Source organism: Numida meleagris, chromosome 3, assembly GCF_002078875.1.
Source record: "Numida meleagris isolate 19003 breed g44 Domestic line chromosome 3, NumMel1.0, whole genome shotgun sequence".
Lineage (NCBI taxonomy): Eukaryota > Metazoa > Chordata > Aves > Galliformes > Numididae > Numida > Numida meleagris.
The window spans coordinates 105,407,639-105,434,782 of record NC_034411.1 but is presented as its reverse complement, the minus strand read 5'-3'; the positions used below and the strand labels follow the sequence as shown (position 1 = coordinate 105,434,782).

At 54.7% G+C, this 27,144-nt stretch overlaps 3 protein-coding genes across 10 annotated transcripts; 1 reads left to right on the top strand and 2 right to left on the bottom strand.

The window, feature by feature from the left end:
• On the bottom strand, positions 20–4,108 carry ZNF513 (zinc finger protein 513). Of its 2 annotated transcripts, none has more exons than XM_021391850.1 (4): positions 3,967–4,108; positions 3,793–3,894; positions 1,398–1,991; positions 20–1,163 (listed from the first exon to the last, which is right to left on the bottom strand). In XM_021391850.1, the coding sequence occupies exons 1-4, from the start codon at positions 4,004–4,006 to the stop codon at positions 412–414; spliced, it is 1,488 nt and encodes a 495-aa protein (XP_021247525.1). In that variant the 5' UTR covers positions 4,007–4,108; the 3' UTR covers positions 20–411. The 2 variants fall into 2 exon arrangements, with proteins under 2 accessions (XP_021247525.1, XP_021247526.1); XM_021391851.1 differs by having other exon boundaries at positions 1,398–1,988.
• Positions 4,154–9,335, top strand: LOC110396274 (E3 ubiquitin-protein ligase RNF19B-like). Of its 7 annotated transcripts, none has more exons than XM_021391843.1 (9): positions 4,154–4,276; positions 5,702–6,302; positions 6,754–6,944; positions 7,218–7,368; positions 7,630–7,792; positions 7,907–8,021; positions 8,166–8,297; positions 8,557–8,740; positions 8,844–9,335. In XM_021391843.1, exons 2-9 carry the CDS (start codon positions 5,875–5,877, stop codon positions 9,082–9,084), a joined length of 1,605 nt encoding a protein of 534 aa, XP_021247518.1. In that variant the 5' UTR covers positions 4,154–4,276; positions 5,702–5,874; the 3' UTR covers positions 9,085–9,335. The 7 variants fall into 7 exon arrangements, with proteins under 7 accessions (XP_021247518.1, XP_021247520.1, XP_021247515.1 ...); XM_021391845.1 differs by having other exon boundaries at positions 4,165–4,523; positions 8,847–9,335; XM_021391840.1 differs by having other exon boundaries at positions 4,165–4,523.
• PPM1G (protein phosphatase, Mg2+/Mn2+ dependent 1G) lies at positions 10,153–26,977 on the bottom strand. The gene is made up of 10 exons (XM_021391839.1): positions 26,674–26,977; positions 23,322–23,391; positions 16,826–16,911; positions 16,353–16,485; positions 14,434–14,903; positions 13,876–14,013; positions 12,868–13,102; positions 11,535–11,664; positions 11,311–11,413; positions 10,153–10,883 (listed from the first exon to the last, which is right to left on the bottom strand). The coding sequence occupies exons 1-10, from the start codon at positions 26,791–26,793 to the stop codon at positions 10,683–10,685; spliced, it is 1,686 nt and encodes a 561-aa protein (XP_021247514.1). The 5' UTR covers positions 26,794–26,977; the 3' UTR covers positions 10,153–10,682.

The window sequence follows — 27,144 nt, the reverse complement described above, 5'->3', positions numbered from 1 at the left end:
CCCTAGGGAGAATACCGGATAACAAAACTGACTGTTTAATGCTTTTATACACAATATAAATTACACTGACCGGTATGGCAGCAGCCACAGAACCAGTCCTGTTCCCCCCCCTCCTCCCTTTCCCCAGATGCTGGCGGAGGCAGGCTCTGACAGGCAGGAGGAACAGGCTGGTGCCACCTTGTGTGGTGCTGAGGGCATGGCCCCACCACGGGCAGCGTAGGGCTGCAAGAGAACCCCCCCCCAGGATGGTGGGCCCTGCTTAAGGCAGCCCTGAGCCCAGGGGAGCTTGTTGCCCATCCCTCCCCCAGGGAGGGCAGGGGCCGCAGCTGGCGAGGGGCTGGGGTGCCCTGTGACCCGCCCCCTCCAGGGCCCAGCGCGGGGCCAAGCCGCTGCAGCCAGGCTAAGTGCTGTTCAGGGCAGGGCCGTGTCCACGGCAGGAGGAGCCAGGAGGGCTTTGGCGTTGCGTGGGTTGACCCAATTCTCAGCCGTGTGGCCGTGGATTTTCTGGTGGCGCTTGTAGTTGTCCCAGTGGCCAGTGGTGTAGGTGCAGTCCCGGCACTGGAAGGGCTTCTCGCCCGTGTGTCGCAGCATGTGCCGCTTCAGGTTCATGCTCTGGTTGCAGCTGTAACTGCAGAGGCTGCACTGGAAGGGCTTGTCGCCCGAGTGGATGCGCCCGTGGCGCTTGAGGTTGGCCAGGTTGCCGCAGGCGTAGTCACAGAGCTGGCACTTGTAGGGCTTCTCACCCGTGTGCACGCGCTGGTGCCGCTTCAGGTTGTCGAGGTGGGCGGAGGCGTAGGGGCAGAGCGGGCAGGCGAACGGCTTCTCCCCGCTGTGCGTCTTCATGTGCCGTGCCAAGTGGTTGGGGTAGTGGGTGACAAAGGGGCAGAGGCTGCAAGCGAAGCCTTTGTCCCCGGTGCCTTTGCGGGGGCTGGCGCCCGGCTCGGTGCCCAGCACCGCCAGGCTGCAGCGCCCGCAGACCTGCTCGGCCAGGCCCTCGTCCTGCGCGAACCCATCGTCCAGCACCAGCCCACACATGCGGCACGTAAAGGGGAAGAGCAGCTCGGGCAGCGCGGCCGTCTCCTCGCCCCGCAGCCGCGCGCAGCCTGGCAGGAAGGGGCCAGTGCCGCTGCCCATGTGCAGGTTCAGCTCTGGCAGGAGCGGCTCTGCGAGACAAAGAGAAGCAGGGATGTCAGCAGGCAGCACGGCGCCGGCAGGGCCCGGCTCCCGCCAGCAGCCCTAGCTCCAAGGGTGACGGTGCCTGGCACGGGGCTGGCAGCCGCCAGAGGACGCGCACCGGGATCGGCGCAACAGAAGACGGCAGGGCGTGCTCCTTGCCCATCTCCAGACCGTGCTCCGGGGCTCCCCCCGCTGCAGTTTCCCTCCCAACCCGGCCTTACCTGGGTCCTTGTCCTGCTGGTGCTGCCCCTCGCCTTCAGGCAGGCGGTGGCTGAGCATGTGCCGCTTCAGGTTGCGGCTCTGGTTGCAGCGGTAGTCGCAAGCGGCACACTGGAAGGGCTTGTCCTGGCTGTGGACCCGTTCGTGGCGTTTGAGGTTGCCCAGGCTGCTGCAGGCGAAGCTGCAGCCCGTGCAGCGGTAGGGCTTCTCCCCGGTGTGCGTGCGCAGGTGGCGGGTCAGGTTCACCAGCTGAGCTGAGGCGTAGGCACACTGCGGGCACGCAAACGGCTTCTCCCCGTTGTGTGTCTTCATGTGGCGCTTGAGGTGGCTGGAGTAGTGGGAGGCGAAGGGACAGAGCTGGCAGGTGTACACCAGGCGCTGGTTGCGGCCGCCCTCGGTGCCGGCGCACTGCAGGCAGCTCTGGCCCAGGCTGGCGGCCAGCTGCAGCCCGCACTGGCGGCAGGGCAGCGCCGCGGGGCCGGGCTCGCCGCCCTCCTCGGGGTCGCTGTCCACGCTCAGCTGCTGGTACCCGGAGGAGCAGTCGTCGTCGCTCAGCGCGTACGCCGGGATGGCGATCTTCCCCACCAGTGCCTCTGCTGAGAAGAGCATGGAGACGGGATAGCATCGGGAGCTCGGCTGGCCCACGCACAGCCCTGTTCTGTGCCACCGGTCCCAGGAGCGGGACTGCAGCCTGGAGCTGTCAGGCAGCCGTGCTCACCCTAGTGGTGCCTGGGAGCCCACTGCAGCCCCAACACTCAGCAAGGTGAGGTGGCCCCCAGGTCCTGCTGCAGGGGCTTTCCCAGTTGTGCCAGTTGGTGGTGGGCACAGTTCACCAGGCTGCTGGTCCTGGTCCCATGGCCAGCAACAGGCAGAAAAAAGATGTCCTCTGGCCCCACACAAGGACGTGTCCTCCTGCAGCTTGCTGGAGTAACACCTATGCCTCCTGATGACAGGAGCAGAGCCAGTGACCTGCAGCCACTCACATCTGGCTGGGACACCTGGAGCCCCTGGATGTGTCCACAGGCTGCTGCTCAGGACAGAAGGATAGTGGCATGCAGCAATGCCTTGCCACCGTCAGCCCCCATCCATCTCCAGCTGTTCCTGCGTTGTGCCCAACCCGGAGTCCATGCAGGAGGCTGCAAGATCCAGCAGTTGGCTATTGCCCTGGATTATCCCCTTTGTTGCCGCCCACCCCACAGGGTCCGTGGTGAGGCTGCTCCAGGCTCCCTAGTGTTTCCTAATCCCAGTTTCGCAAGCACCAGGGAAGATGTGATGCCAGACCAGAGCATCCTGCTGTAGCCTTGCTATTGCTAGGGGAACATCTTGACCCTAAGCCCCATGCCAAGGGGCCCCCCTGCAAGCTTGGTGCACACAGACCAGCATCCGTGCTGCACTGGTCCAAGTGCAGCTGTCAGCACTGCCCTGCTGGGACAGCACGGCCGTGGGGCTGAGAGCATGAGCAGTGTTGACTCTTCCTTAGTGCAGACCTGCCTCCAGCTGGGCCTGGAGCTGGGGGCAGGAAGGGATGCTTTTCTAGTTGCAAAGAGCTGCTGCAGAGAACAGCTTTTCGTAGCACAGGCAGTGTCCGGCACCACGGAGACAGCTTTGTCCCAGCACAGGGCTGTGAGTGTGTGCTTCAGGGGGGTGCAGCCCTCAGAACAGAGCCCATCTGCCAGGCAGCTGGGACTGAGCCTCAGTGCAGAGCACGGCATCCTGCACCCAGAGCACGGCCCTCGTGGGAGCAGATGGGGTGTGGGAGCTGGGTGCTGTGTGCTCCTCTGTGTTGAGCACATCTGCACCTTATTCCCCGACCTGCATCCGAGGGCAGCGAGCCATTCTCACTGCTCCCTGTGAGGCACCACAGCTGAGCAGAAGCTGCATTACCTCCTCTATCTGGTTGCCCTGGAGCACTGGGGCTGCGAGCGGCAGCGAACAGCACAGGAGCAGGAGTGCGGGGCAGCAGCGTTGTGAGGTACAGACGATGGAGGAAAGGCGGCCCAAGCACCACTCCCCCACCCCAGCACTTGCAGAGGGCGGTGGTATTGCCCCATGTCCTGGGTAGGACTCGAAGAGCCCCTCGAGAGCAGCAGCTGATGGAGCAGCTCAAGGTGTGTCCCTGCTGCCTGCGGGCCACACGGGTGCAGCCGCGACTCGGGAGGCCCCGGGACTCCCGGGGCAGAGCGGTGCCGCTCTGAGGACACCTGGTGGGGGCCGGTGGTGGTCCCCGCAGCCCCAGAGCCCGAGGGCGTTAACGGGAGATAGAGGCCCTGCGGGGGCACAGCGCGCCCCAGGGGTCCCCGCGTTACCGGGGAAGCAGCTCTCCCGGCGGATGGAGGCCACCGGCGAGGGGATGCTGCTCGGGGTCGCGGCGGGGCCGTGCGGGGCGGCGGCACGCACCTGGCGGTCCCTTCTCGCAGGCCAGGCCGCGGCCCAGCAGCAGGTCTCCGGGTAGCACCAACGCCGCTCCTGCCGTCTCTTCGGGGCCGTCCTCCGCTTCCGCTGCAACACACCGAGCGCCGCGGGTCACGGCCGGGCTCCGGCCGCCGCCCCCCGGCCCCGCCGCGCACTCACCCTTCACCGGCTGCGGGTGGCTCTGCTTCCGCCGGGGCATCGTGGCCGCTCCCGGCCCCGCCGCCCTCCCTCCTGCCCGCGGCCCTCCAGCCGCCCCCGCCAGCCCGGGGCGGCCACCGCCGCCCCGCCTCGACCGGGCACTTCCGCTTCCGGCCGCCGCGGGACAGGGCCGACGCCGGATGCTGGCGCGACGCCCCGGAAGTAGATGGCGAACCCGGAAGTGTGTTCGCGGTCCCTTGCCCTCCTGCTCCGCCGCCTCGGTGCCGGTGCCGAAGGGACGCGGGCGGCGGCCTCTGGGGCCGCGGCTTCGGTATGCGGCAGGGGTGGCCCGGCCGGGCAGCGGGGGAGGCAGGTGGGGGCCGGGCGGGTTCCCGAGGCCGGGCCTTGCCCTGGACGTGGCTAAGGCCGTGCGCGTGTCCCCGTCGCTCTGAGGGCTGGGACCCGGCCCCAGGCCCGGTCCCCGCCTGCAGGAGCTGTGCCGCCCGCTCCGGGGCTCCGCTGGAGATCTGAGCGATCCTCGGTGCGCGGAGCCGTCGGCGGTGAGCCGGCACTGACAGGTCAGTGAGGTACGGTGCAGGGCGGTCCGGGCGGGGTGGTGGAACCATGGAGTCATTCGGGTTGGAGCCCTCTGAGATCACCGTGCCCACTGACCGTGACCCTCAGTGCCACATCCCCACGGTTCTGGAACACCTCCAGGACAGGGACCCCACCACCTCCCTGGGCAGCCTGTGCCACTGCATCACTGCTCTTTCGGAGGAGAAGCTTTTCCTCATATACAGCCCGAACCTCCCCTGGTGCAGCTTGAAGCCATGTCCCCTCCTTAACCCAACGGTGTTCCTCCCAGGGAGTGTTTGAGCATGTTGGATCTGAGTGATCTGAAAGGTCTTTCCCAACCTTAAGGATGCTATGATTCTGTGAAATTCCATGGTGATGGTAGCAGCGGCCCAAGATGGAGAGCCAGGCTTCCATTGGCTGTCCAGTTCTCACCTGACCAAGGTGCTTTGTTACCCAGAGTGGCACAATGCGGTTCGTGCACACCCCCAGCAGAGCAGATGTCGTCAGACTCCTTGGTCTTAACCTGAGTCATTGCCACTATCTGCCCCTTCCAGCGATGGAGTTTTTCTTGTCTAGCTGTGCTCAAAGGGGAAAAAACAGCAGAGGCTGCTGGAGGAGGGGGGATGCAGCAGTGCCATGAGAGTGTAAAGTACAGGGTGTGACTTTTTGGGGTGTAGAGGGGGAAGGAGAGCATGGGGAATGGTGGATCCACTGGCCCTGGGGTTGGGAGGGGTTATGTTGTGGCTCCAGGTAATGTGAGCTCTAAGTAAGGGAAAACTGACAGATTTACCTCATCTCTTCTCTCATCCCTCGATTCCTGTTCACTTGATGATTTGGCTTTTGCATCTCTTAGCTCCACTGCCTATTTTACGTATAGAAGAGGAGGCTGAGGTCTCTGTGCCGCAGAGCTTGTGCTGGGGAAATACACCTGGTCTGCAGGGATGGGTGCCAGGTTCTGGCCAGTCTGGAGGCAGAGGGGCCCTGCAGGTCTCCCTTGGCTCGTGTCCTCCTCAGATGTCCTCTTTAGTGCGGTCCTGTGGACTCCTCAGGGCTGGCAAGGCGTGGAGACTGAGGCCGCAGCTCAGGTTCTGTGCCCAAAGGGTTGTGGGGTCTCGTGGATACTGAAAGCTCCTTCCCGCCCCCAGGGACTCCGTGCTCATCACATGCACTTCCTTCACAGGCTGAGCAGTGTGGGCTGCAGCTGGTGATGGTTTGGCCACTGATTGTGGAGACGCTGGCTCCCAGGCACAGGTAGGACGTGTCTGGCCCGTCATGGGCACCGTGCTGGGGCTGCCGCCGTCTCAGAGTCCTCCGTAGCCTGCCAGCAGCAGGTCGCTGCCCTGACGTGCCACCATGGAGCAGCCCCTGCGCATCCTGGGCTCCTGTGGGCAGAAGGCAGAGGCCAGCGAGGAGATGCCGCCAGATCCTGTGCAAGAGCCAGAGGACCCCGAGGAGCTGCACATTGCCCTGCCCTTAGGCGAGGATGGGGAGCTGGAGGAGTGTCCCCTCTGCCTGCTTCCCCAGCCACCTGAGGCCTTTCCCAGCCTCGCCTCCTGCTCCCACCGCTCGTGCCGGGCCTGCTTGCAGCAGTACCTGCGCATCGCCGTCAGCGAGAGCCGCGTGCGGGTGGCCTGCCCGCACTGCCCCACCGCGCTGCAGCCTGCTGACATCCACCACCTCCTGCCCGAGCCCGCCCTCCGTGACAAGTACGAGGAGTTCCTCCTGCGACGGCTACTGGCAGCTGATCCCGGCACCCGCTGGTGTCCTGCACCGGACTGCAGGTGACTGCCGGCCCCTGGTGTGGATCCTTTCTTCCTGGCTATGGGCTTCCCCAGCTGGGTGCTGGTGTGCCTGCACGCTGTGAGCCTTTTACAGGCTTGTGACTTGATTCTGTGCAGGGTTGGGTCTGTTCAGAGAGATGTCCTGATTGTGGCTGCAGAGCCTGGGCAGCTGTGTATGTCAGTTGGGGCTGGAGCGTTTGGCTGTGCTGGGCCTGGCTGTGCTGGGCCTGGCTGTGCAGACCCTGGGGGATTCTGTGGGTGCAGGGTGGGGAAGGCTTTGCTGTGGTCACTGAACTGACGAGAGTGGCACCTGGCTCTTGAATGCTGGCTGCTGCTCTGCCACAGCACAGAGCTGGGACCTGTCAATGCACAGCCCAGCTGCATTGTTGGGATGCAGGGGGAGGCCATGGGCACCTCTGGCTCCGGCAAACCGCTTGCCTTCTCCCCACAGCTATGCTGTCATTGCCTACGGCTGCGCAGAGTGTCCTCGCCTCACCTGCGGGCGTGAGGGCTGTGGCACCGAGTTCTGCTACCACTGCCGACAGCTCTGGCACCCTGATGAGCCCTGCGCAGCAGCACCGCTGGCCTCCGGCCTGGCCAGCCCCTCGGCACAGCTGGTTTCCCCAGAGGAGTCAGCCAATGGTGAGACCCTGGTCCAGGATGGGAACGTGGGGATTTGACACATCTGAGTCAAATGCTCTTCCTGCCGTGACCCAGTGGTACCCATCTGCTGCTTCTGCATGGAGATGTGCAGCCGCTGGGCTGGGGTTGTGGAGCAGGACCTGGTTGTACTGGCAGTGCCCAGCCTACCCGGACACCCACGGGGTGGGCTGCAGCCCTATGGCAGGGGCTGGGGGAGAGTTGCACTGTCCTGTCCTGTCCTCAATCCCAGTCCATCTGCCTTCCCCCTGCCAGTTGAGGCTGAGGACATCAAGGTCTGTCCCCGCTGCAGTGCCTTCATTATGAAGATCAATGATGGGAGCTGCAACCGCATGAACTGCACGGTGTGCGGCTGCCTGTTCTGCTGGCTCTGCCTGCAGGAGATCTCTGACGTGCACTTCCTGAGGTCAGTGCTGTGGGCCGTGGGCTGTGCTGGGGGCTGGGGGTGCCATCAGGAGCTGTGGGGGCAGTGGGGTCCTGCAGAGAGCCACGGCCACGTTCTGCCAGGTACAGGGCCAGCAGGGGTGTAGCACTGCTGCGGGGTCTGCCAGGGGTCCATGGTCAGGTGGGAGAACTGGGCTTTCTGCTGCCCTGGAGTGCAACAGGTACTGGTGTCTGCCTGCCCCTGCGCAGGAGCTGTTGGCCCAGCCTCATGCTGTCCTTGCAGCCCATCTGGATGCACCTTCTGGGGTAAGAGGCCCTGGTCAAGGACCCGGAAGATCCTGTGGCAGCTGGGCATGGTGCTGGGGGCACCTATGGTGATCTCCCTCGTCGCAGGCATCGCTGTGCCTGTCATTATCATTGGGCTTCCCATCTACACGGGTAGGAAGGTACTGGCCCTGGGGTCTCTAGTCTCGCTCTGCATTGAGCCTGACAGCCCCTGGCCTCAGGCCTGGGGGGCATGTATCTGCAGAGCCCATATAACTGCCTTGCTTCTTCTCCAGGTGCTGGGCCAAAGCCGGAGGAGCAGCTTGTCAGCATGCCAGCAGTGCTTCTCTGTCACCAGCGGCGTCCTCCTCTCTCTCTTTGTGTCCCCCATCATAACAGCTGTCACAGTGGGTAAGTAAGTGCACCTCGGGGCTGGTGGCACTGGGCCACTGACGGAGCAACATTAGGGGGACGTCAGAGACGTGTGGCAGTGGAGCTTTGGCAGGGGTGGGGCTGCCAGCACGGGCTGGGCAGTAGCTGTGTTTGTGCACACAGGTATTGGCGTGCCCCTGATGCTCACCTATGTCTATGGAGTGGTGGTGCTGTCTCTGTGCCGGAACCGCAGTAGCTGTGGCCGCAGCCAAACTGGGAACCTCGGTGTGGTGGAGCTGGAGAACCTGACCAAGCGTGAGTCCTGCGCTGCCAGCTATCCCCTAGTGGGGACCCCTACATGGTGGAGTTGTGAGAGCTCCAGGGCCTGGGGCTTCCTGTTGGCCTGGGGCAGCAGGGTTGCAGGTCAGCGTCCTGGGTGGCTCTGGGCGCTGTCCAAAGCAGTCTGGGACCAGTTCATGTGCCTCCCTGCTAAGAGCTCTGGGGGCTGTTCTGCACCTGATGTTGAAGTGCTCCTCACGCACAGGGCATTCAGCACCATCTCTCCCTCTGCTAGTGAACGAGCTGTGGTCAGTGCTGCCCAGCCCCAAGGGAGTCGAGGACGGAGTCCCGGACACAGCCACCTCTTTCCCCAGCAGCAGCCACAGCCCACGTCCCAGGCTGGTGTGGAAGGAGCAGGACAGCCACTCAGCCAGCACCGTGGCCCTCGCAGGGAGCACACTGAGTGATACGTCCTACCGGTGAGCTGAAGGAGACCTGGGGAGGAGGGAGGGTTGGCACGGCAATTCCCCTTTCCTAACAGCCTTCCCCATGCTTTTACCGTACTGCTGGACGGGAACTCAGCAGTGTTCTCCCGTTGAGCTGCTGCCCTAACGCGTTTGTCTGCAGAGAAGGCATCAACATCGAGGTGGAAGTGGCGATTGAATCAGTGCCGCCTCCTGCCCAAGAGCAGAGCCTGTGCAGCCCGCTGTCAGGGCAGAGTCTGTCGGGGGACTCCCTGGGAGGCACCAGCGACAGATGCAGCGTCACAGGCGTCCCAGCGGAGCGAAGAGGACAGTGCAGCAGTGAGCTGGGAGATCCCTGAGCTGCAGAGCATCCACTTCAGCTCCCGCCGCCGTGAAGAGCCCACGCCTTCCTTTGGCAGCCCTGGATGCCCTCTGCATGGCATCAGCAGCCCTAGGGACTGGATCCTGGCCATCCCCAGGCTCGGCAGGCGCTCACCCCGCACTCAGCGCTGCCTGCTCCCCGTTGTATCCATCCCATTGCACCTCTTCCCCGAAGGCAGGCTTGTGCATTGGCACTGCTGAGAAATAAAACAACGCTCCAAGTGTCACAGCAGGCTGTGATCTGTGGTGCCCTCAGAGGCTGGGCAGGGCTTAGGGTGAGCCAGGCCCCACTGCAGCCAAGGGACCATAGGTACAGGCTGCGTGGTACCCGTTGCTTTGTGTTCTGTGTTTCTGACCCCTAGTCAGCCTTAGCAAAACTCCTGATTTTATCCTGATAGCAGGCTAATTATTAGAGCCAAAGGCCTTGGATGTAGCACATGACATACCACAAAGCATTTTGATTCAAAGTTCCCAAGATAAAACGTCGACAGCACACAGTAAGCACTCTTAAAACCGGTTACATCTCAATGCAAATTACCAGTGTGAGATCCCTGCCAACCAGACTCTTGTAGAGTCTCTTGAATAACCAGGAAGAAAAGTGAAAATGGACCCTCTTAAGACCGATACCTCGCTGCAGGAACCAGACAGCTGGACACCAACCAACCCTGAGCGGGGCTGCAGGAGCCCGCTTTGATGATACGGGGACAAAACCAGTTCCAGCTCTGGGCATGTCATTACTGGGCACTTAACAGAGGGGCTTCAGGTCAGGGCCACTTGGGAAGGGGCTTACCTTGTCACAAAGATGCAAACTGCCCTCTCTGGGCTGGTGAAGCATGGGTGGAAGCTGAAGGGACACAGCAATAGGGAACAGCAGACTTCACTCCTGCAGGAGCAGCAGCAGTAACGACACAAGCCATACAAAGCTTTCCACAACCCAGCGACCCTCCCTGTGCCCTGGGACACCGGGGAAGAGACATTCTCTTCTCCCTTCCCACCTTCCTCGACCCCCCCACTTCCAGGAAAAGATCAACGACCAGAAGTACAACTATGTTTTCCGGGCTTTTAGTTTGAAAAAAGTATTGATTGAAAGTGTACAACAGAATGAGGTGTGGCGGCAGCACCACAGCTGGATTGTTTCACAAATAAAAACAGAAAGGGCCTTAAATAACTGGGTGCAGATTTAAAAAACCTCAACAGTGAAAAAAGTTCTTCCCTCCGAACAGAAAGTCACAGGCACAGAAATGGCAACAACCACATGGAGACAATGGGGGGGGACATCCTTCTAACCACAGGGCTCTGTGCTAAGAGGTTACCACCGATGGCAGGCTCCCACGCCGCGGCCGGTGGCAGCTCCCACGTGCAGCTCTGCCCTTGGCTCGCTCTTTGGAATGGTTACAGATGAACAGTGCCACATGCCCTCGCTAACCAGACCCGCCCCCCACCCCCCAACCGGGACACGGACAAACAAGGCCTCTGCTAAGGCTAAAAAAAGGACAAGACTTTGGAGTCTTGAGTTCAGCATGTTTAAGAAACGAGAGTCTGGTGAGCGCACAGCACAGTCCCTGTGCGAGGCTTGCTATTCCACCTTGGCCTTCTTCTTATCGCTGCCATTCTCCTCTGCTGGTGCTGCCGGTGCTGCCACGTCCTCCAGTTTCCGCTTCCCACTTTCAGCAGGTGGGTGTGTATTACGGGGTTTAAAACTGATAATGATGCAGGTCATGTTATCGCAGCCAGTGCCATCCCCTGAGGTGTCTGGAGCCAAACACTGATCCAGCAGCTGAGGAGGGACGGGACAGGTTAGCAGAGAGCAGAGACACAGCACTTTGAAGACTCTGAGACACTGGGCCCCTTCTGATAGGGGTGTAGGTAGGGGCTGCCAGCCCAGAATAGCACGGGCTGGGCTCATGTGGTGTTTGCAGCCAGACAAGGGACAGAACCAGCCTCAGCACCCCTGGCTTCCTCAAAGCGGCCAGAAACTCCTTTGGCTTGACAGCAATCTAGGGGTCAAAGACACTGGTCAAGGTGCCAAAGGAAACGGACCCTAATTCAGATGTGACTCTGCTCCTGTAATAGCCGGCGTTGCAGCCTACATGCTGCCAGATGCCTCAAGTTCTGAACAGACCAGCTTGGTGGAGCTGGGGTGCAGAATCACTGTGTGCTGATGGGATGGTGAAGAGACTGACAGGGTGAGCTCTGGACCTTACCTCTTCTACAATGGAGGAGAGCGGCCTCAGGACTCCGTTCTCATCCTTCTGGGTGATCTTGGACTGGATGAAATCCACCACTTCCTGGCTGCTCATCACATTCCTGCAGAACGGGAAGGTCAGAAGGGTTATTAGCTAAGGGAGCGGTCATACCACGCTGTCCTGAGAGAGAAAGATCAGGGTAGTGATGGCCCAAGAGGCACAGCTGCTCCCTCGCTACCTACCAGATGCCGTCGCAGGCAATGACCATGAAGTCATGGTCGTCATTTATTGTCAGCACTTTGATGTCAGGCAAAGCAGAGATCATCTGTTCTTCTGGAGGCAGATTCTTGTTCCGCTTGTAGAAGTGATCACCTGTAGAGGAGAGGAGGATCAATTTATGCAGTTGCTGGGCCCTGGCAACTGCATAAATTGCCTACCCCTGCTCCCATAACCAGAGCAGATTTGTCTGTGGAGAAAACCTACCACACATCCTGGGCATAAGGTGAGCCCACCACACTGTTATCATACAGTGAGAAAGAGGCTAGCCTGGCTCTGCCGTGATAATGTTAGATGCTCATTTTCCAGAAGCTCAGGGCCAGTTCTGACAGTACAACTCCCTACCTAACAGCCCACATCGCACTGCTGGGTTTGGGTCTTCCCAACCCTCAGTAAGCTAAAGCTCACTTGAGAAAATCAATCTTCAGCTGTAACTAAGGGGCTTATCTGATGTTGCACTGCAGAAATACACTTCTATGGCAAGCATAAAACAGTAGGCAGCAGTTTCCTTAGATAAACAGACACCCAGATTTCATCCTACATGTGTTTTCATCTATTTACCCCTGGGTAATCATTTCAGTGGTTTGAGTCTTTCCACACAAGAGCTCTTCACTTCGAGCCTTACCTGCTGACGTTTCTTTCCCTTCTCTGTGCATTTCCTAGTACATTATCAGTGTCACTGCCTACCCTTTCCCTAGCACCTCCCAGCCTCTCATCAGCTCAGACTGTTGGGCTGCTAACAGACATGCCTGGTCTCCTGAGTTATTAATGACTCCCACGCTGCTCATAAGAGACCAAAAGATGAGAGGAAACAGCAGGCAGGTGCTGCCTGAAGCACTGCACAAGGGGAATGGAGCTCGTGCAATTAAAAGTCAAGTCTGGCTCAAGAACGAATGGGCCTAAACCGGTATGAAGTTAGGTCCCCAGTAAGCAACATACTGAGATACTTCAACAGCCTTCTAACAAGAGCACTAGAGAGGAAAAAATCCTCCCCATTGAAAAGTCAGGTTATTTTTTTGAGACATTTTATGTGGGATTGGTTTCTGACAAGCCAGCTGCTGGCACAAATGCCTTGGAGGCCTCACATACTGCATCCTGCATCAGAGCCTGGCAGGGGACATCTGCCAATTTCATGGATATTTTCTCTGATTAGACTGAAATCTCACCAGATGAAATACCAAACAGATTCTAAACACCATCAAATTGAAAATTGTTCCTTAAACTTAATGGTTGGCAAGTGCTGGAAGCACGGATGTCCTGAGGCCAGGCACACCACTATTCACCCCTGGTTTTGCTCACCAATTGCCCTGGAGAGGTTGAGGCCACCATTCACTCTCCCATCCATGGTGACCTTGCCGCCAGCGTTCTTTATCCTGGCCAGTTCTACCTCATCCTCTGGCTTGTGGTCATACGACATGTCGACAGCTTTGCCACCTTCTGACACCACGCAGCGAGAGTCTCCAGCATTAGCCACAATCAGCTGCTTGCCCCGGATGAGGGCCACGACAGCAGTTGTCCCACTGTCAGAGCCAGGCTGCAAGAAAAATATTTTTGCTCAGACTTCTTCCTACTGCTCTAGATCAGGTCATAAGCAACGCTAACCACCACAGGCCCAGCAGTGCCCCAAACTCTGAGGTGCTGCATCTCAACCCTCCTTCCCATAAGCACGCAGAACAATGGAGAAAAGCATGAGGGAAGCACAAAAAATGGCAGTAGTGTGTTCATCGAGAGGCACAGTCAAACCACAGCTCCATTGCAGCTTCTCAATGGCCCAGGATTCTCCAGAGTTCAACACATTTTGGTATGCCCTCAACTCCAATGCAGCAGTTCCAGCTCCCACCCAACTCAAGCAGAAGCCTTGCTGCAAGCCAGGACATCTCTCTAAAGAGAGAAGGTTGGCACCCTGGAAGCTGTAACCCCCGTTTCCCTGAGATCCTGGGTCCATGGCCATCTGCTGTGGGCTGAGGAGCCATAGCCTTGGCCTGGCCAAGGGCAATGCTCTGCCTGAGAGCAGTTGTCCTGCTACTGTCACACGTGCCCCTTCCAAGCCAGCTCCCACAGCAGTTTCTAAGCACAGCAAACCCTGCTGTGGGGTCTCAACCTGCTGCCCCAATCCATGCCCTATCCCTCCACCAGCCTCAAGTCAGGCTGTCAGCAGCTGTGTTCAGCCTCAGGAGAACAGAAGGGACATTTTATTCTTAGCTGAATGCAAAACCCCCTGCTGAGCCTCATCCCCCCCCTCCCCACCCCCTGCCATGTGCCCTTGGCTCTACACTATGCTGCAGAACACAGGAACAAGGTGTGCACCTCCTCTTTCCCCTCCATGCCTGGTAACAACATTTCCTCCTCTTCATCCTCATCCTCCTCTGCTTCTTCAGTGTCATCTTCATCATCTTCATTCTCTGCCTCTTCACTACTGTAACCATCCTCATCTTCACTGCATTCCTACAAGAAACAAGAGATACCAACAGGAGTCACACAGGACGCCCTCAGTGCCCTCCCCAGACAGCTAGTCCCTCCACCCTGGGGACAGAGGATCGCTTTGCCCCAGAAGAGTGAAATGACCTGGTATGTGTTCCCCAGACTTGATGTCTACAAACAGAGCTGCTAGTTTCAACTACCACAGTGAATGGAGGGATGGTGCATGCAGCAAGACCGATGAGTATCCACTATGGCTGCTGTGCAGGTGAGGGTATTCTTCCCTCAGAATTATCTAAACAATCCCCAATGAGATGGTCTCACAGTATCAGCCTGAAAAACCTGCTCCTAGGGCACACCTAGGATGAGCCTCGTAGCTCAAGTACCACAGCAAGCAATGCATTCTGCCCAGCCAGAAGGCCACTCTGTCCCAGTGCTGTTTCCTACCTCACTGTCTTCCTCCTCTTCCTCAACCTCATCTGACTCATCCTCACTGTCCTCAAAAAATTTGGATTTGGTTGTGCGCTGGGGCTTTCCCGTGGAGGAGCAGGAGGGCCCGGCCTCCCCAGTAGAAGAGGTGACGGCCTCGTCACCTTTGCCTAGTTCAGGCTTCTGCAGAGCAGGGCTGTTGCCTCCAGTGCTGGCTTTGTCTGAGGTGGAGGAAATACCCGTGAATTCTTCATCTGGCTTCCCGTTCTTCCTCTCCTTGTGGTCGATAAGGTCCCCTGGGTCAGCCTCTCCGTTCATATTTGTCTCCCCATCATGCTGCTTGCCTGTCCCCTCCGCAGCGTTCTCCCCAGCCGGAGCTAAGGACTTGTGTTTGAGGTTCTTGGTGCAGTTTTGTCCATAACGTGTGAGAAGTTCCTCAATGGTCATTGTGGCTTCTTCGTGCAGAAGAGCAGCTTCCTCATTATCCACTAGAAACGGAAAGGGGGAGGGGGGGGGGGTGAGGACAAAGAGGGTCAAAAAGCAGGACACATCACCATAGCAGCAGCCGTGCAACACACTGTGCTCAGCAGCGAGTTGCCGTGACTGGAGGTTGCTATTTGCAGACGTGTTTCAGCAACGCTCAGCATGCTTGCTGATCACCAGCAGGCACAGACAAACGCAGCCAGGCCTGCACTGTCCCACCACTTCCAGGTGCTGCAGATGAACAATATGCAGATGGCGGGGGAAGGGCTCCCACCCACTGCCGAGGCAAGCAGTCTGCAAGAGGCAAGCAGTCTGCAAGTTGTCGGAGCGCCTCGGGCTGCTGATGCTATCTGGCTGACTTGTAGGCAGCACAGAAGTGTTTAAATTACATGTAAAGGTTGGGGGGTAAAGAGCCTTGTATTACACCAGCACGGGCTCAAATGAAGCCGTGGGGGAAAGCAGACAGACCACTCTCATGTGCAGATTTGCTCATTAACGCTGCGACTGTGAACAAGAAGTTTTCCTTTCAGCAGTTGCTCTACAGGGCTTATGCAGAGAGATCCCAAGCATTTGGGATCTAGACATTTAAAATCAGATTGCAAAATGGCTTTAGGCATGAAGGACACTAGACAGAAAAGAGGATGGCTTTTCCTGAACTGTGAGCCCAGGACCACAAACTCCTCTGGTATGAGGTAACTTCCATCGTTTCCCTATTGACAACCCCTTGGTTATCCTTTTCTTTGCTACTTAATGTCAAAATGAAAAGAAACAGCCATATCCCAAATGCTTCTGAAAAATATAGGACAGAAAAGAAAAAAAAAAACGCAGCAACAACAACAAAACCCTTTGTTGGCTGGAGAATGAGGGCCAATAAACTCAGCAATTACAGATCAACACACTGTTCAGGGTGATGGCATCCCTTTACACCTGCTTCAAGGCTAGCCACAAGCTATTCAGACAAGAGCAGCACAGGGTTCCACCCTGGGATTCACCTTCTAAGCTGGCTTCATGATCTGGCAACTACTTGCTCACAGAAAAAGCACACTCACTTCTTGGCAAAAAGGAATTGCTGAAAAGAGACAAGAATCTCATTCAGTCCTGCCTACAGCTCGTCTGACACCAGCCCGGCAGAGATGAGCACCGCACGTTTCATTTTTACAACTTAGCCCACTTCCCAGCTCAAGGATTTCTGCCACATCCCAGAAGTCTGCACACGGAGGATATCCCGTGGAAAATTGCTACAGGTTGGCTTGCTGTCCATAGGATTAAGCTACCAGATGAATCAGTATTCTCCTAGCACCAGCTCAAAGCCATGGAGAGAGGTGGCAGCTCCACCTGAAACTGAACCGGGTGATTTGGACGAGCAAACCTCCTGCTAATGGACACCTGGTCCAGCTACTCTCAGTCTCTGGCCTGGAGCTGCAGTCTTATCTCGTCAGTGGCATCTGACTTACCATCATCTTCATCAGCAACTTTCTCCTTCTCATCTTCATCGTCCTGGGGTCGCCCAGCCATCTGAGAGAGCTCTTTAATCACCTCCTCAGTGGTGAGCTTGGCATCTATGGCTAAGAAAGCATCCTCCAGGGCCTGGATATGAACACAGACATCATCAGGACACACAGTTTCACCTTCCCTTTAGGATACCTGCTGTGATCAAACCCCTTTTAGAACACGCCACGCAGAAGTGGAGACCACACTGGTCAAGGCAGGTGGCATCTCAGGCGTCCATCTGGTCCAAACCAGATCCCAATACCAACCCTGGGGATACTCAATGCCAGATCAGCACCACCAGAGAGAATTACAATAGAGGAAGGTGGGGCAGACAGGTCCTGGAGGGACGGGGCACTGTGTAAGCCCTAGGTACCAAACAAGGCCTTTTTGCTGCACTGGTACTTGTGCTCGTGTCGGGGCAGTGCTTTACTCATACCTTTTGCAATTTGCCTTCCTTATAGGCCTTCTGATCCTTGATGATCTCGGGGAGATACTTGGCACAGTACAGGGCAACTTCTTCTCCTGAAAGACAGCAGAAATCACTTAAAGATGCTGGTCCTCCCAGAAGCAGAACGTACACCTCAGCAATTCCTGAGGCAAATCTTGGGACGCAATCAAAACCAACCCAGATGTGGAGAAAGAAATCACACGGAGCAGACTGCCGTGCTTCTCACGTACGCTTCCGTTTGCTGACGACCCCTGGGAAACCTCAGTAAGTTTTCAACTCTCAGAGCTGGGCAATGCTGTAAGCTCCCGGGAAGGGACCGTGGGCCCATTCTGACCACAGGACAACTGTTCCACGTAGGCCCATTCTATGCAGAAAGGGAAGTTGTGCAGGGGGAATGTAGTGGGAAGTAAAGAGGGGGAGAGACTGGAGGAAAAAAAAGAAACAGCAGACAAGGGACTTTTCAAATGTGCTTGCTGAAAAGGGATTAAGTGGCCATTGACAAAGAACAGAAACCTTGCCAAACAGCTGCTGTTAAAATAGCACTGCAGAAAGTTCAATGCTGTGGAGCTACACAACAAAGAGATTGAGCTCTGTTCTGATCGTACTCTCAAAAACACAGTGGAAGGAAGAGGGGAGAAAAAGCTGGAAGGTCACAGAAAAATAAACGATGTAAGAAATGACCCCAGTGCTTTTACTGAGAACTTGGAAGAAAAACCAAGGCGAGCTGACAACAACAGACCTGGCAGAGGAATAAAAGATTGGCTGGGTCTCGCAGGGTCCCACATGGAAAGGACAATTAACGTCCATTAAGGTAGGCTTATGGAAAGCAGAACTTGTGGATCCAACTCAACATCTGCTCATAAAGATTCTACGACTTTTGCTGACAAAACTAAGCATGATTTAGTTTAGTTTAGTGTGCATGGTGGTGTTAAGTGGACGGTTGGACTAGAATATCTTCGTGTCTTTTCCAAACTCAATGATTCTATGACTCTAGTTAGGGACACAGGTCAGTGGTCACGGTGGGGATGGGCTGATGGTTGGACTTGGTGATCTTGGAGGTCTTTTCCAATCTGAATGATTCTATGATTTAGGTAAGGTATATAAGCACTTTGCTTAAAAAGTTAAACTGTCATGATGCCACACACTGAATAGGTTAAAGAACTGCCACGAGACAAACTGAGCAAGGAATCACACCTGAACATGTTTATATGTGATCAGAGAGGACTGTTACAGGTGATACTGTCACATTTCTATCTAAGAGACAAAACAATTTCCATCAGACATCCACGGAGATAGCAGTGAATAATGGCAGTGACACTGGCAGCTGAACAGCCAGGCCCAAAGACAGTTGTGAGAACGCAGAGCTGGTGCCATGGGGAGGCGAGCTCCAGAACTTGGCTGGTACCTTGGCTTAGACCTAGACATTACACGTACGTATTAAAAGTTCTGACCAGTAAGCAGGGTGCTACACTGTGCATCCTTCAGCAGAATGAGAAGAAAACTCAAGAAAACTGCAGGAACAGCTTGGCAAAAGCCAGAAACGACAGCATGGGGCTACTGACACGCGTGCCGGTCATCACTACAGTCTCCTCCAGTTTCTCTTCCAACTCAATCAGCACGACGGCCCTGACATCTGACTTATCTACTTTCTAATCTTGTTTGGACACACTGGTGAAGCCCCACTCCTGCCCAGTACTCTGGGGTGTGTGCTGCTGGAAGCAGCTGACAGATCTAATAATACCAGCGTGGACATCTGATCCTCTGCCAGATGGAGATGATTGAACAGTGCAATCTTTGCACCAGAGCTAGAGACAAGGAATTTTCTTCAAAGTAACAGGTAGCTTGATCTGAGTAAGTCACCAACAGCTTTACAGTCGTGGGCTCAGTGCTTCCATACTGCCCCTGTAAGCACATAAGGCATGGGCTGGTGCCCAGCCTGTAGGAAAAGGGTGCTCACTTACAGTGTTTTAACCAATATGTCCAGAAAAACAAGAATCTCCTTTGGGGTTTTCCACCTGTGGAAGATGATTTAAAATGAGTCCTTCAGTCCAAAAGCCACGTGCCCCCTTGGTGCACAGGAAGCAGCCAGCAGCCCAGCACGTAGACCACGGATCCACTTGCTTGCACAGCAGTCCAAGGGAGGTCTAATGATTTTTATAAGCTGAATCAGTACCTCAAAGCACTGCGCTGCCAGTGTGGCCAGAGAAACTGAGCTGGCTCAAGGAGCTCATCTTCTAGATGCAGACAGATGTACTCAAATACTCTGCCTCAGCATTTCTTGGCCTGTCAACAGCAGGACACTCGTCAGATTTTCCTCATCGGAAAAGTCTCTGTGAGAGTGCAGTTGAGAAGCCAGATCCTGCCCAGAGCACTGAGTGGGCATTAGGTGTCAAGCTGTGCCAAGGGAACCTTCCCACAGTCGTGCTCAAGTGCAGTCAGCAGCATTACCCTGCTGGATGCTAATGGCTCCATTCAGTTCATTGGGTATCGCACTCCTGGCTTCGGCTATGTGTCAAAAATCAGCCCACTCACCACATTTTATCAGCATCTCATCCTCACTAAACATCGAGCATCTTCCCTCTGAAAACTCAGGCCCACGGAGGAGTGAGGGCAGCAAGAGCAGTGTGGAAGAAGAGCCAGGTGAGAAAGCTGATGCAGAAACCTCTGGCCTGCTTGGCGCTCGTTATCACCGTCCTCACACAGGAACTCGCGTGCAGTGCCTTCACCTGGATGCAACCTCAAAAACCTTCAAGGGCTGAACACGTGGAGAACAGAATTATTCAGACATAAGCCAACACCGAATCCAGGATCACATCTTCCACGTCTCCGGTATGAATCCCTCCGCACAACTCTCAAAGTCTCCATTCAACATTTTATTGCTGCTTTCTAACATGGAAGCATCCAGCTAAGTCTCATTCAGATGAACTATGGAGCAAACCCCATTTATCCTGGCACTTCAGGTCCCCGAGACCCAACTGGAATCGTACTGCAGTATGATTTCTCCATCTCCGGGAGCACGGGCCTGTATAGGACGTGTGAAGACAAGAGCAGGCAGCGGCCTCGAGGCAGGAACGTGGAAGCCCAGGCAAGACAAAGGCCTCCAGAGATCAAGGTTCCTAGATGAAATCACTGTCAGTACATGGACGTGCACAAACCCATCCCCTCTCGCCTTCGTCAGACTGAAAGTAGATCCGACTGTAAGATCTGATCTTTATTTAGACACATTCAATTTGAATTTATAATGAAGAAAGCTTAGACTCAAGTAACAAATAAGCTGGCTACCAACGAGTGCCCTGGAATCCCAAGGGGCCAGTGGGCACGGTGGCGATGGGTTGGGGGTTGGACTGGGTGCTCTTAGAGGTCTTTTCCAACATCGATGATCCTTTGACAACGTTGGGCTCCCGAAGAGAGGAGCTGCATGTAAATGAAATCACTTATTGAGGAAACAAACTGTGGAGTTTGAAAAACTAAATATGAAAAACCTTCATAAGGAACACAGTAATGTAAGTTTTCCCACGTGGAGCTGGAAGATTATTAGGGACTTAAGGCTTAACGAGCTTAAAGCCACCAGATGAGTGAGGTATAAAAGAAAAGCTAAATTAATTCTTTCCACTGACAGCTGAGAAGTGGTGGAGAGGTTATTGCCTCAAAACCTGCTTTGAATGGAATGAACCTGAGAAACTGTTTCGAACTGAAGAAGTAACGCATCAGTAAAACCATACAAAAGTAGAAATGGACAAATGTTGGTCTTCCAAGTCAGGTTCAGTTTATCTGTGTCTGTCCTGATAAGGTTTGCCAAGGAAAAGCTGGAGAAATTCAACCCCCAGAAACATCAAATACAAGGTAGAAATCTATGCCAGGGTTTTGCCATCCTATTAATGCCTTTCCCCAGTGTCTAGCACAAATCTCTTTTACGGTATTAAAAAAAAAACCAACAAAGAACTCCATAAGCAAGCAAACAGAAGAAACAAAAACACACATTACTTCCTATCCTGCACCAATGTGAACGTCATAAAGAGTGTCAGAAGTCCTTTCAACACCCAACACATGAAACAAACGTGTTCAGCTAACAAGATCTATCACGCTGATCTTAAAGAAAAACACACTGGCTTGGTGTTATTTGTTCCTGACCAGTTTTTGCAAGCTGTTACTTATCTTCTTATTTGTTAGATGCTTACAAATGGTTTCTGAATTTCTGTAGGAAAACCCATTAAGCTTAACAGTTGCTAAATCCTCTTCTTCTTTGTCCTTCTCTGCCTTTCAGAACCAATCCATCACTCAGATGCTCTCAAAGATAATCTTGGGTTCCTAAGCAGGTGCTCTACCCAGTTCTCTGCATGCTCTGCAATCAAGTTCAAGAGGAAAAGTTTCAAAACACTCAATCTAAACACTTCAGACTGATACCATCTCTTTTGGGTAACTATTACTTGGTCAGTTACTGACTCAGACCAACCTTTGTAAGAAGAACTCCCACTACAGATAAGTCTTAAACTCTTGCTTACAAAGTGTCAGATTTAGATAACTCGACTCTAAAGGCAATCACACATCAAAGTGGGATGCCACACAGGGGAGCAGGTAACCTCCTGCTCCATTCACTCCAGTATTAAAGACACGAAAGGCACGTACGTGATTAAAAAAAAAAATCTATTAAAGAGCTTCAGAACGTAGAGGAAACTGGGTTTGCACAAGTATGGACCAGCACATCTGTTATCTGAGCCCTGTAAACACGTGACATTGGCAGATGAAATTCCTCACTGACAGACATTAATAACAATTGGTGGAGCAGATCCTCCTGGGAACTATGCTAAGGCACACAGAGAACAGAGAGGTGACTGGGGAAAGCCAAGATGGCTTCAATAAGGGCAAGCAGTCCCTGAGAAATGTGGTTGCCTTCTACAACGGGGTTACAGCACCAGTAGATAAGGGAAGAGCAACTGACGTTATCTACCTGGACTTGTGAGAAGTATAGGACAGGCTGAGAGAGCTGGGGCTGCTCTGCCCAGAGAAGAGAAGGTTCTGGGGAGACCTTTACACTTTCCTGTACCCAAAGGCCTACAGGAAAGCTGGAGAAGGACTCTTTGTCAGGGAGTATGGTGATAAGACAAGGGTAACAGCTTTAAACTAAAAGAGGGGAGATTTAGATTAGCTATTAGGAAGAAATTCTTCACTACGAGGGCGGTGAGGCCCTGGCACAGATTGCCCAAATCTGTGGGCAATCTGTGCTCCATCCCTGGCAGTGCCCAAAGCCAGGCTGGATGGGGCCCTGGGCAGCCTGGGCTGCTGGGAGGTGTCCCACCCCATGGCAGAGGTTGGAATGACATGGTCTTTGTGGTCCCTTCCAAATCAAATCATTCCATGAACAGAAAAGGCAACCAGCCTACATATACACATTGGATGGACACAAATCCACCTATCACCATTTAAGAAAGATCTGTGAGGAACTCTGTATGGAGTTCTACAAAGTGTCAGCTCACAGTTCAGTTGTATCAAAGCACCTAATATGCTCCTAGGATTTGCTAGGAAAGGAACAGAGAACAAAGTAGAAAACACTTCTGTCACAATACATCTGTATCTTTAAAGCTACAGGCAATTCCCATCTGCCTACCTAAAAGCACACTGCAGAGCTAGAATATGTCCAAAACCAATAATCATAATCAAAGCTGCAGAACAATATAATGCCTGGAATTGGTGGTTATGTCCAACACAAGCAGCATAACGACTGCTCCAGCCCAGGCATTTCATCACCTAGGCTAAAAATGACTAGAATAATCCATGGTGCACTTTTAGCATAAGCCAGTTAGCACTCAAGTGACATCTGAGTACAGTTCAGGAGCTAGAAGAAACTGGACTAACAGCCACATTGGATGCAGCCACACTATTCTAAGTCAGGTTAATAGCATCAGTGGGTCCATACTGTATCAGCTGGCCTTAAGGGTCAGAAAATGGGTGCTGCTTTTATTTAACAGTACAGGTTTAGGACTCTTCCTACTAAAAGAAAGGACAGAGTTCAAAATTATGAAAGTGGAAATTGGTAACAATGATTATTTACCAATTTACACACAATGTAAGTGTGCAATATGGCAGTGAAATAATTGGATAGCACAGCTAGATCAAATTACTTTTTCAAACAAAAAAATAATTTACTTATAGACAATACGTCCTATGCAAATAACCACCAAACTTATAAAGCTGCAATCTCTGCGATTACCCTAACTCACCCACCAAGAAAATAAACAGGCATTCTTAAATAAGGTTTAGAAGATGGAACGTAAATCTCACTGCAGTTTTGTGTCAAGCCGTGACCTTCCTTCTAGAAACCCCAAGAGACTTTCAGAGCCTGAGTCAATCTATGTAAGAAAGTGCTTTCCAAGAAGGAGCAGGATTTCTAAAGCTAGGCAGGTGCTGGCTCCAGCTGCCACGCCAGAAACCACTTTTACCAAGCAGCCACAGCGAAGGACTCAGGAGAGAGCAGGGGTGCAGTTACCTCCGTGTCCATCGTAGACTGAGAACATGGCTGTCTCGCTATCCAGCTCGGGTATGCAGTTGTGCGCATCCTGAAAGAGAGAGCAGAAGTCTGGGATGAGACGGGCTGCACTAGGCACCTGTATAGAAAGGAGCAGGGAGACTGGGAGCGCCGACGCGGGGAGTCTCGAAGCTGGAGGAAGAGCAAGAACGTATTCCCAAGAGCTTACCTGACGAGAGCTCATCTTCAGAGAAGGAACACAGACCTTTAACACTGTGGTGTTCTCTGAGCTACAGCAGTAGCCCAGCCTCATTACAACGAGATCATGCTGTATACTGCTTTAATCCCTCAGTACAGTTCTAGACATTGCCAGGTTCAAGCCAGAATCAGTTCCCTCTTTTCAAGGTACCTGCAAGGCCTGTGTTACTGTTGTAGGCCTCTTTCCCTGCTCTTGCCAAACAAGTTCTGCGCAAAGTGAAAAGCTGCTCTGACACATGGGTGAAGCCAGAAGGTCACATATGGAGCCTCCTGAGCTTATGCCTTTCCCACAACCACAGGCTTTGCCTTTGCTTGTCCTGGTGAATGCGACCACAGATGACAGCAGCTGCCTATCCCAGCAGGCCAAGGAAAGGCAGCCTTGCTACACACAGGATTACGGCACTCACCAAGAACAAAGGATTGGGCTGGAAAACCTTCTCTTGGCATAGAGGCTTCTTCCTGCTCCCATCACGTGGGACTCTCCTGACAGCAAGGCAAGGAGCCGGGCATCTGCCAAGCGTCTTTTAAGCAGCAAAGGAGACACAACTAGCAGCACTCAAACCAAAGCACACTTCCTAAGGTAAGACAGACATCTCTCTTCTGCCAGCAGCCCAGAAACCCTGGCACTCTCCACGGACAAACAGGAGGGAAAGTTTGTCCCAGGGGCTTTGGGGTATGAGTATCAGAATCCCACCAGCTTGTCTCTGTACATGCTCCCAGACTACAAAGATGAACAAAACACAAGGTGTATACACAGAGAAGCCTCTATCTCCACGTGGTCTCAGGAGCAGCAGACCTGGAAGAAGACACTGCCCAGATCTTACAGCCAGTGTGTGACCTCTTTCACCCTGTGAGCAAGGCAAACTTTCATTAGCGAACACGTATGTGATTATTTCAGTGATGTGATTTTGCCTCCTTGCTGCAGAGGAAGCTCTTCACCTTGAAGCTCAATGTGCTACAGATGGCCCAAAAGAAAAGGCTGCACTTGCTCCAAGTCCCTAGGTTTGGCTGCGCTCACGCTGCTAGCCATCCCCAAACAGCTCTAGACGTATACTCAGCCACACTGGATGGCTGCACAGCTGAGCAACCGAGGAGCTTTTCTGCTTTTATCCTCACTTCTCATAGCATTTACAGAAGCCTGAGAGATAGCAAAACCACAATAACGTAACTGGGATAAGTCCCCGGTGACTAAGCAGCAGCTTAATTAGAGCAAGTAACGCAAATGGGAGGAAACCCAATGCTGGCAGCAAAAATGATCTCTCTACTCCATTTGTACAACTGCAACACGTCCTGATCCTGAACCAGGGCACCGCTGTCGAGGAAGCAGACAAACAGCTAAAGGACTTCACGCTCCAGAATGAGCAATGGAGCTCACACAGCCTTGCTGCCAGCAACCCCTTCCCTATCAGCCTTCTGCCCCAAGCTTTTCCTCATGCATAAAACCACCTCCCTGGAGAAAAACTGGATTTTTATAGTACATTTCTTTAGCACTCCGTATACCTGTCTCACTTGGAGGCTCCTAAAATGTGACCTAGAGGCAACAGACAGAACTTTAACAGGATCTGTTGTGAACTAAAAATGTCCGTATCCTCCTACCACTTCCACACACGCTGGCAAGCTTCACTAACAAAAACCATAACTGAAATCTTAAGTATTAACCAACAGAATATACTTCTGCTCAGAACTTTTTCCAAGCTCAATGGAAGAGTGAAAGTACAATTAAATGTGAAAAAAAGGGGTAAAAACCCACCCCAAAAAACCCACCAAACACTTGGGAGCAATCTGCAGCAGGTTCAGTTTGTAACACAGCACTCCTACCACCTCTTCATTTCTTGCGATAACGCAGCTGAACTGTGTACACCAATGTCTTCAGCACTGCTTTTCCCAGTGGGGAGATATGCCAAAGATGCTGGTTAGGGCAAAAAACACAGCTGCAAGCTCTGGCCCTCATCCAATTTCCAGAAAGGTCAACAGCAGCGAGAACAGGCTTCAAATGAGCAAAACTGAGCCAGCTTCCCACCTGTGGGAGGACTATGGTGGCCCACCAGTAGTGCTGTAGGTAGCTGCTGCTCTCTGCTCTCCCCTATCCGAGCCCACATCGTTAAGATGTTTCCAGCCTCTGTGCACCACAACACTGCCCACATTCAGCCTCTCGCCACGAGCTGATGGCTGCACGTCACCCCAGTGCTCCAGCTGTGTCTCTGTGCCACCATCCCACCCATGCAAACGTTGACAGAATGGAGCAATGGAGATGCTGCTGGTTGCAGCCAACTGAGCACAAAAACACTGAGTTTATCTCAGGAGCACAGGCACCCATTCTCCTGTCTGCCTCTTCTACTCTAGAAACAATACTCCACAGCTTCACAGAGCTCCAGTGAACACAGAAAGGAGAAAAAACTCAGTTACTGCTTTCTCACCAGTGAAGCCACTATAGCATTTCAGAAGCAATGAAGTGTCGGACTGTGACTCATAGAATCATACTGGCAGAATCCAACCCCTGATGCTGTGAATGAGACATCCAGACCAAGCCAAAGGGCTGCAGACAAGAAGGTGCTTTTCCACATTCAGAGATGCACCCCTAGGGCTGCAGGGCACAGTGTCGCTCCTTCCCTAGTTCCCCTTGTTTTCTAGCTGCCTGCAACGGAAAATAAACCAGGACATGAACGGCATTCATAGACTCGCAGAATGGCTTGGGTTGGAAGGGACCTCAAACATCACCTAGTTCCAACCCCCTGCTGCGGGCTGGGTTGCCAGCCACTACATCAGGCACCAGCTCAGGCTGCCCAGGACTCATCCACGGCCTTGAGCACCTCCAGGCATGGGGCACCCACAGCTCTCTGGGCAGCAGTGCCAGCGCCTCACAGCCCTCTGAGTGAAAAACGTCCCCGACATCTCACGCAAACCTCCCCTCTTTCAGTTTAAAACCGTTCCCCCTTGTCCTATCGCTCTCCACCTGGGTGAAAAGTTGATGTCCCTCCTTATCTCTTATCCCCGTGCCGTCTCCTACCGGGGGGGGGATCCCCCCAACGCAGCGCAGGGGGAGGGGAGGGAAGGAGGAGCAGCGCCCCGCTCCCGCCAGGCCCAAGCCCAGGCCCAGGCCCAGGGCCCCGCTCACCTCCATGGAGACGCGCCAACCCTGCATGGCGCTGAAACCGAAGTGCAGCGGGCGCGGCCCGAGCCCGGCCCCATCCCCGGAGCTCTTCACCGTGTTGGGCTGCGAGAGGTACGCGCCCATGGCGGAGGCCGCCGCGGAGCCAGCCTCCGGCGCGGCGGCCGTGCGCGGAGGGGCGGTGGCGTCGGACGCTGAGGCGGCCGGAGCTGAGCGGAGCGGGAAGCACCTGAGGGGCGCGGACGGTCCGGAGCGGGCGGCGAGGCAGCGAGGGCGGCGGAACCACCCACCACCGAGCCGCCGAGCGGAAGTAGCGCGGCCGGAAGCGCGGGCTAGAGAGTCGCCACGGGCGCGGGGGGGGCGGGGGGAAGGGGGCGCTCAACCCGCACGGCCGAGGCACGGGGACCGGAAGTGCGGACCATAGAGACGGGCGGCCCCTAGAGTGGCGCGGGAGGGGTCCCCTCAGGCCCCGTGGAG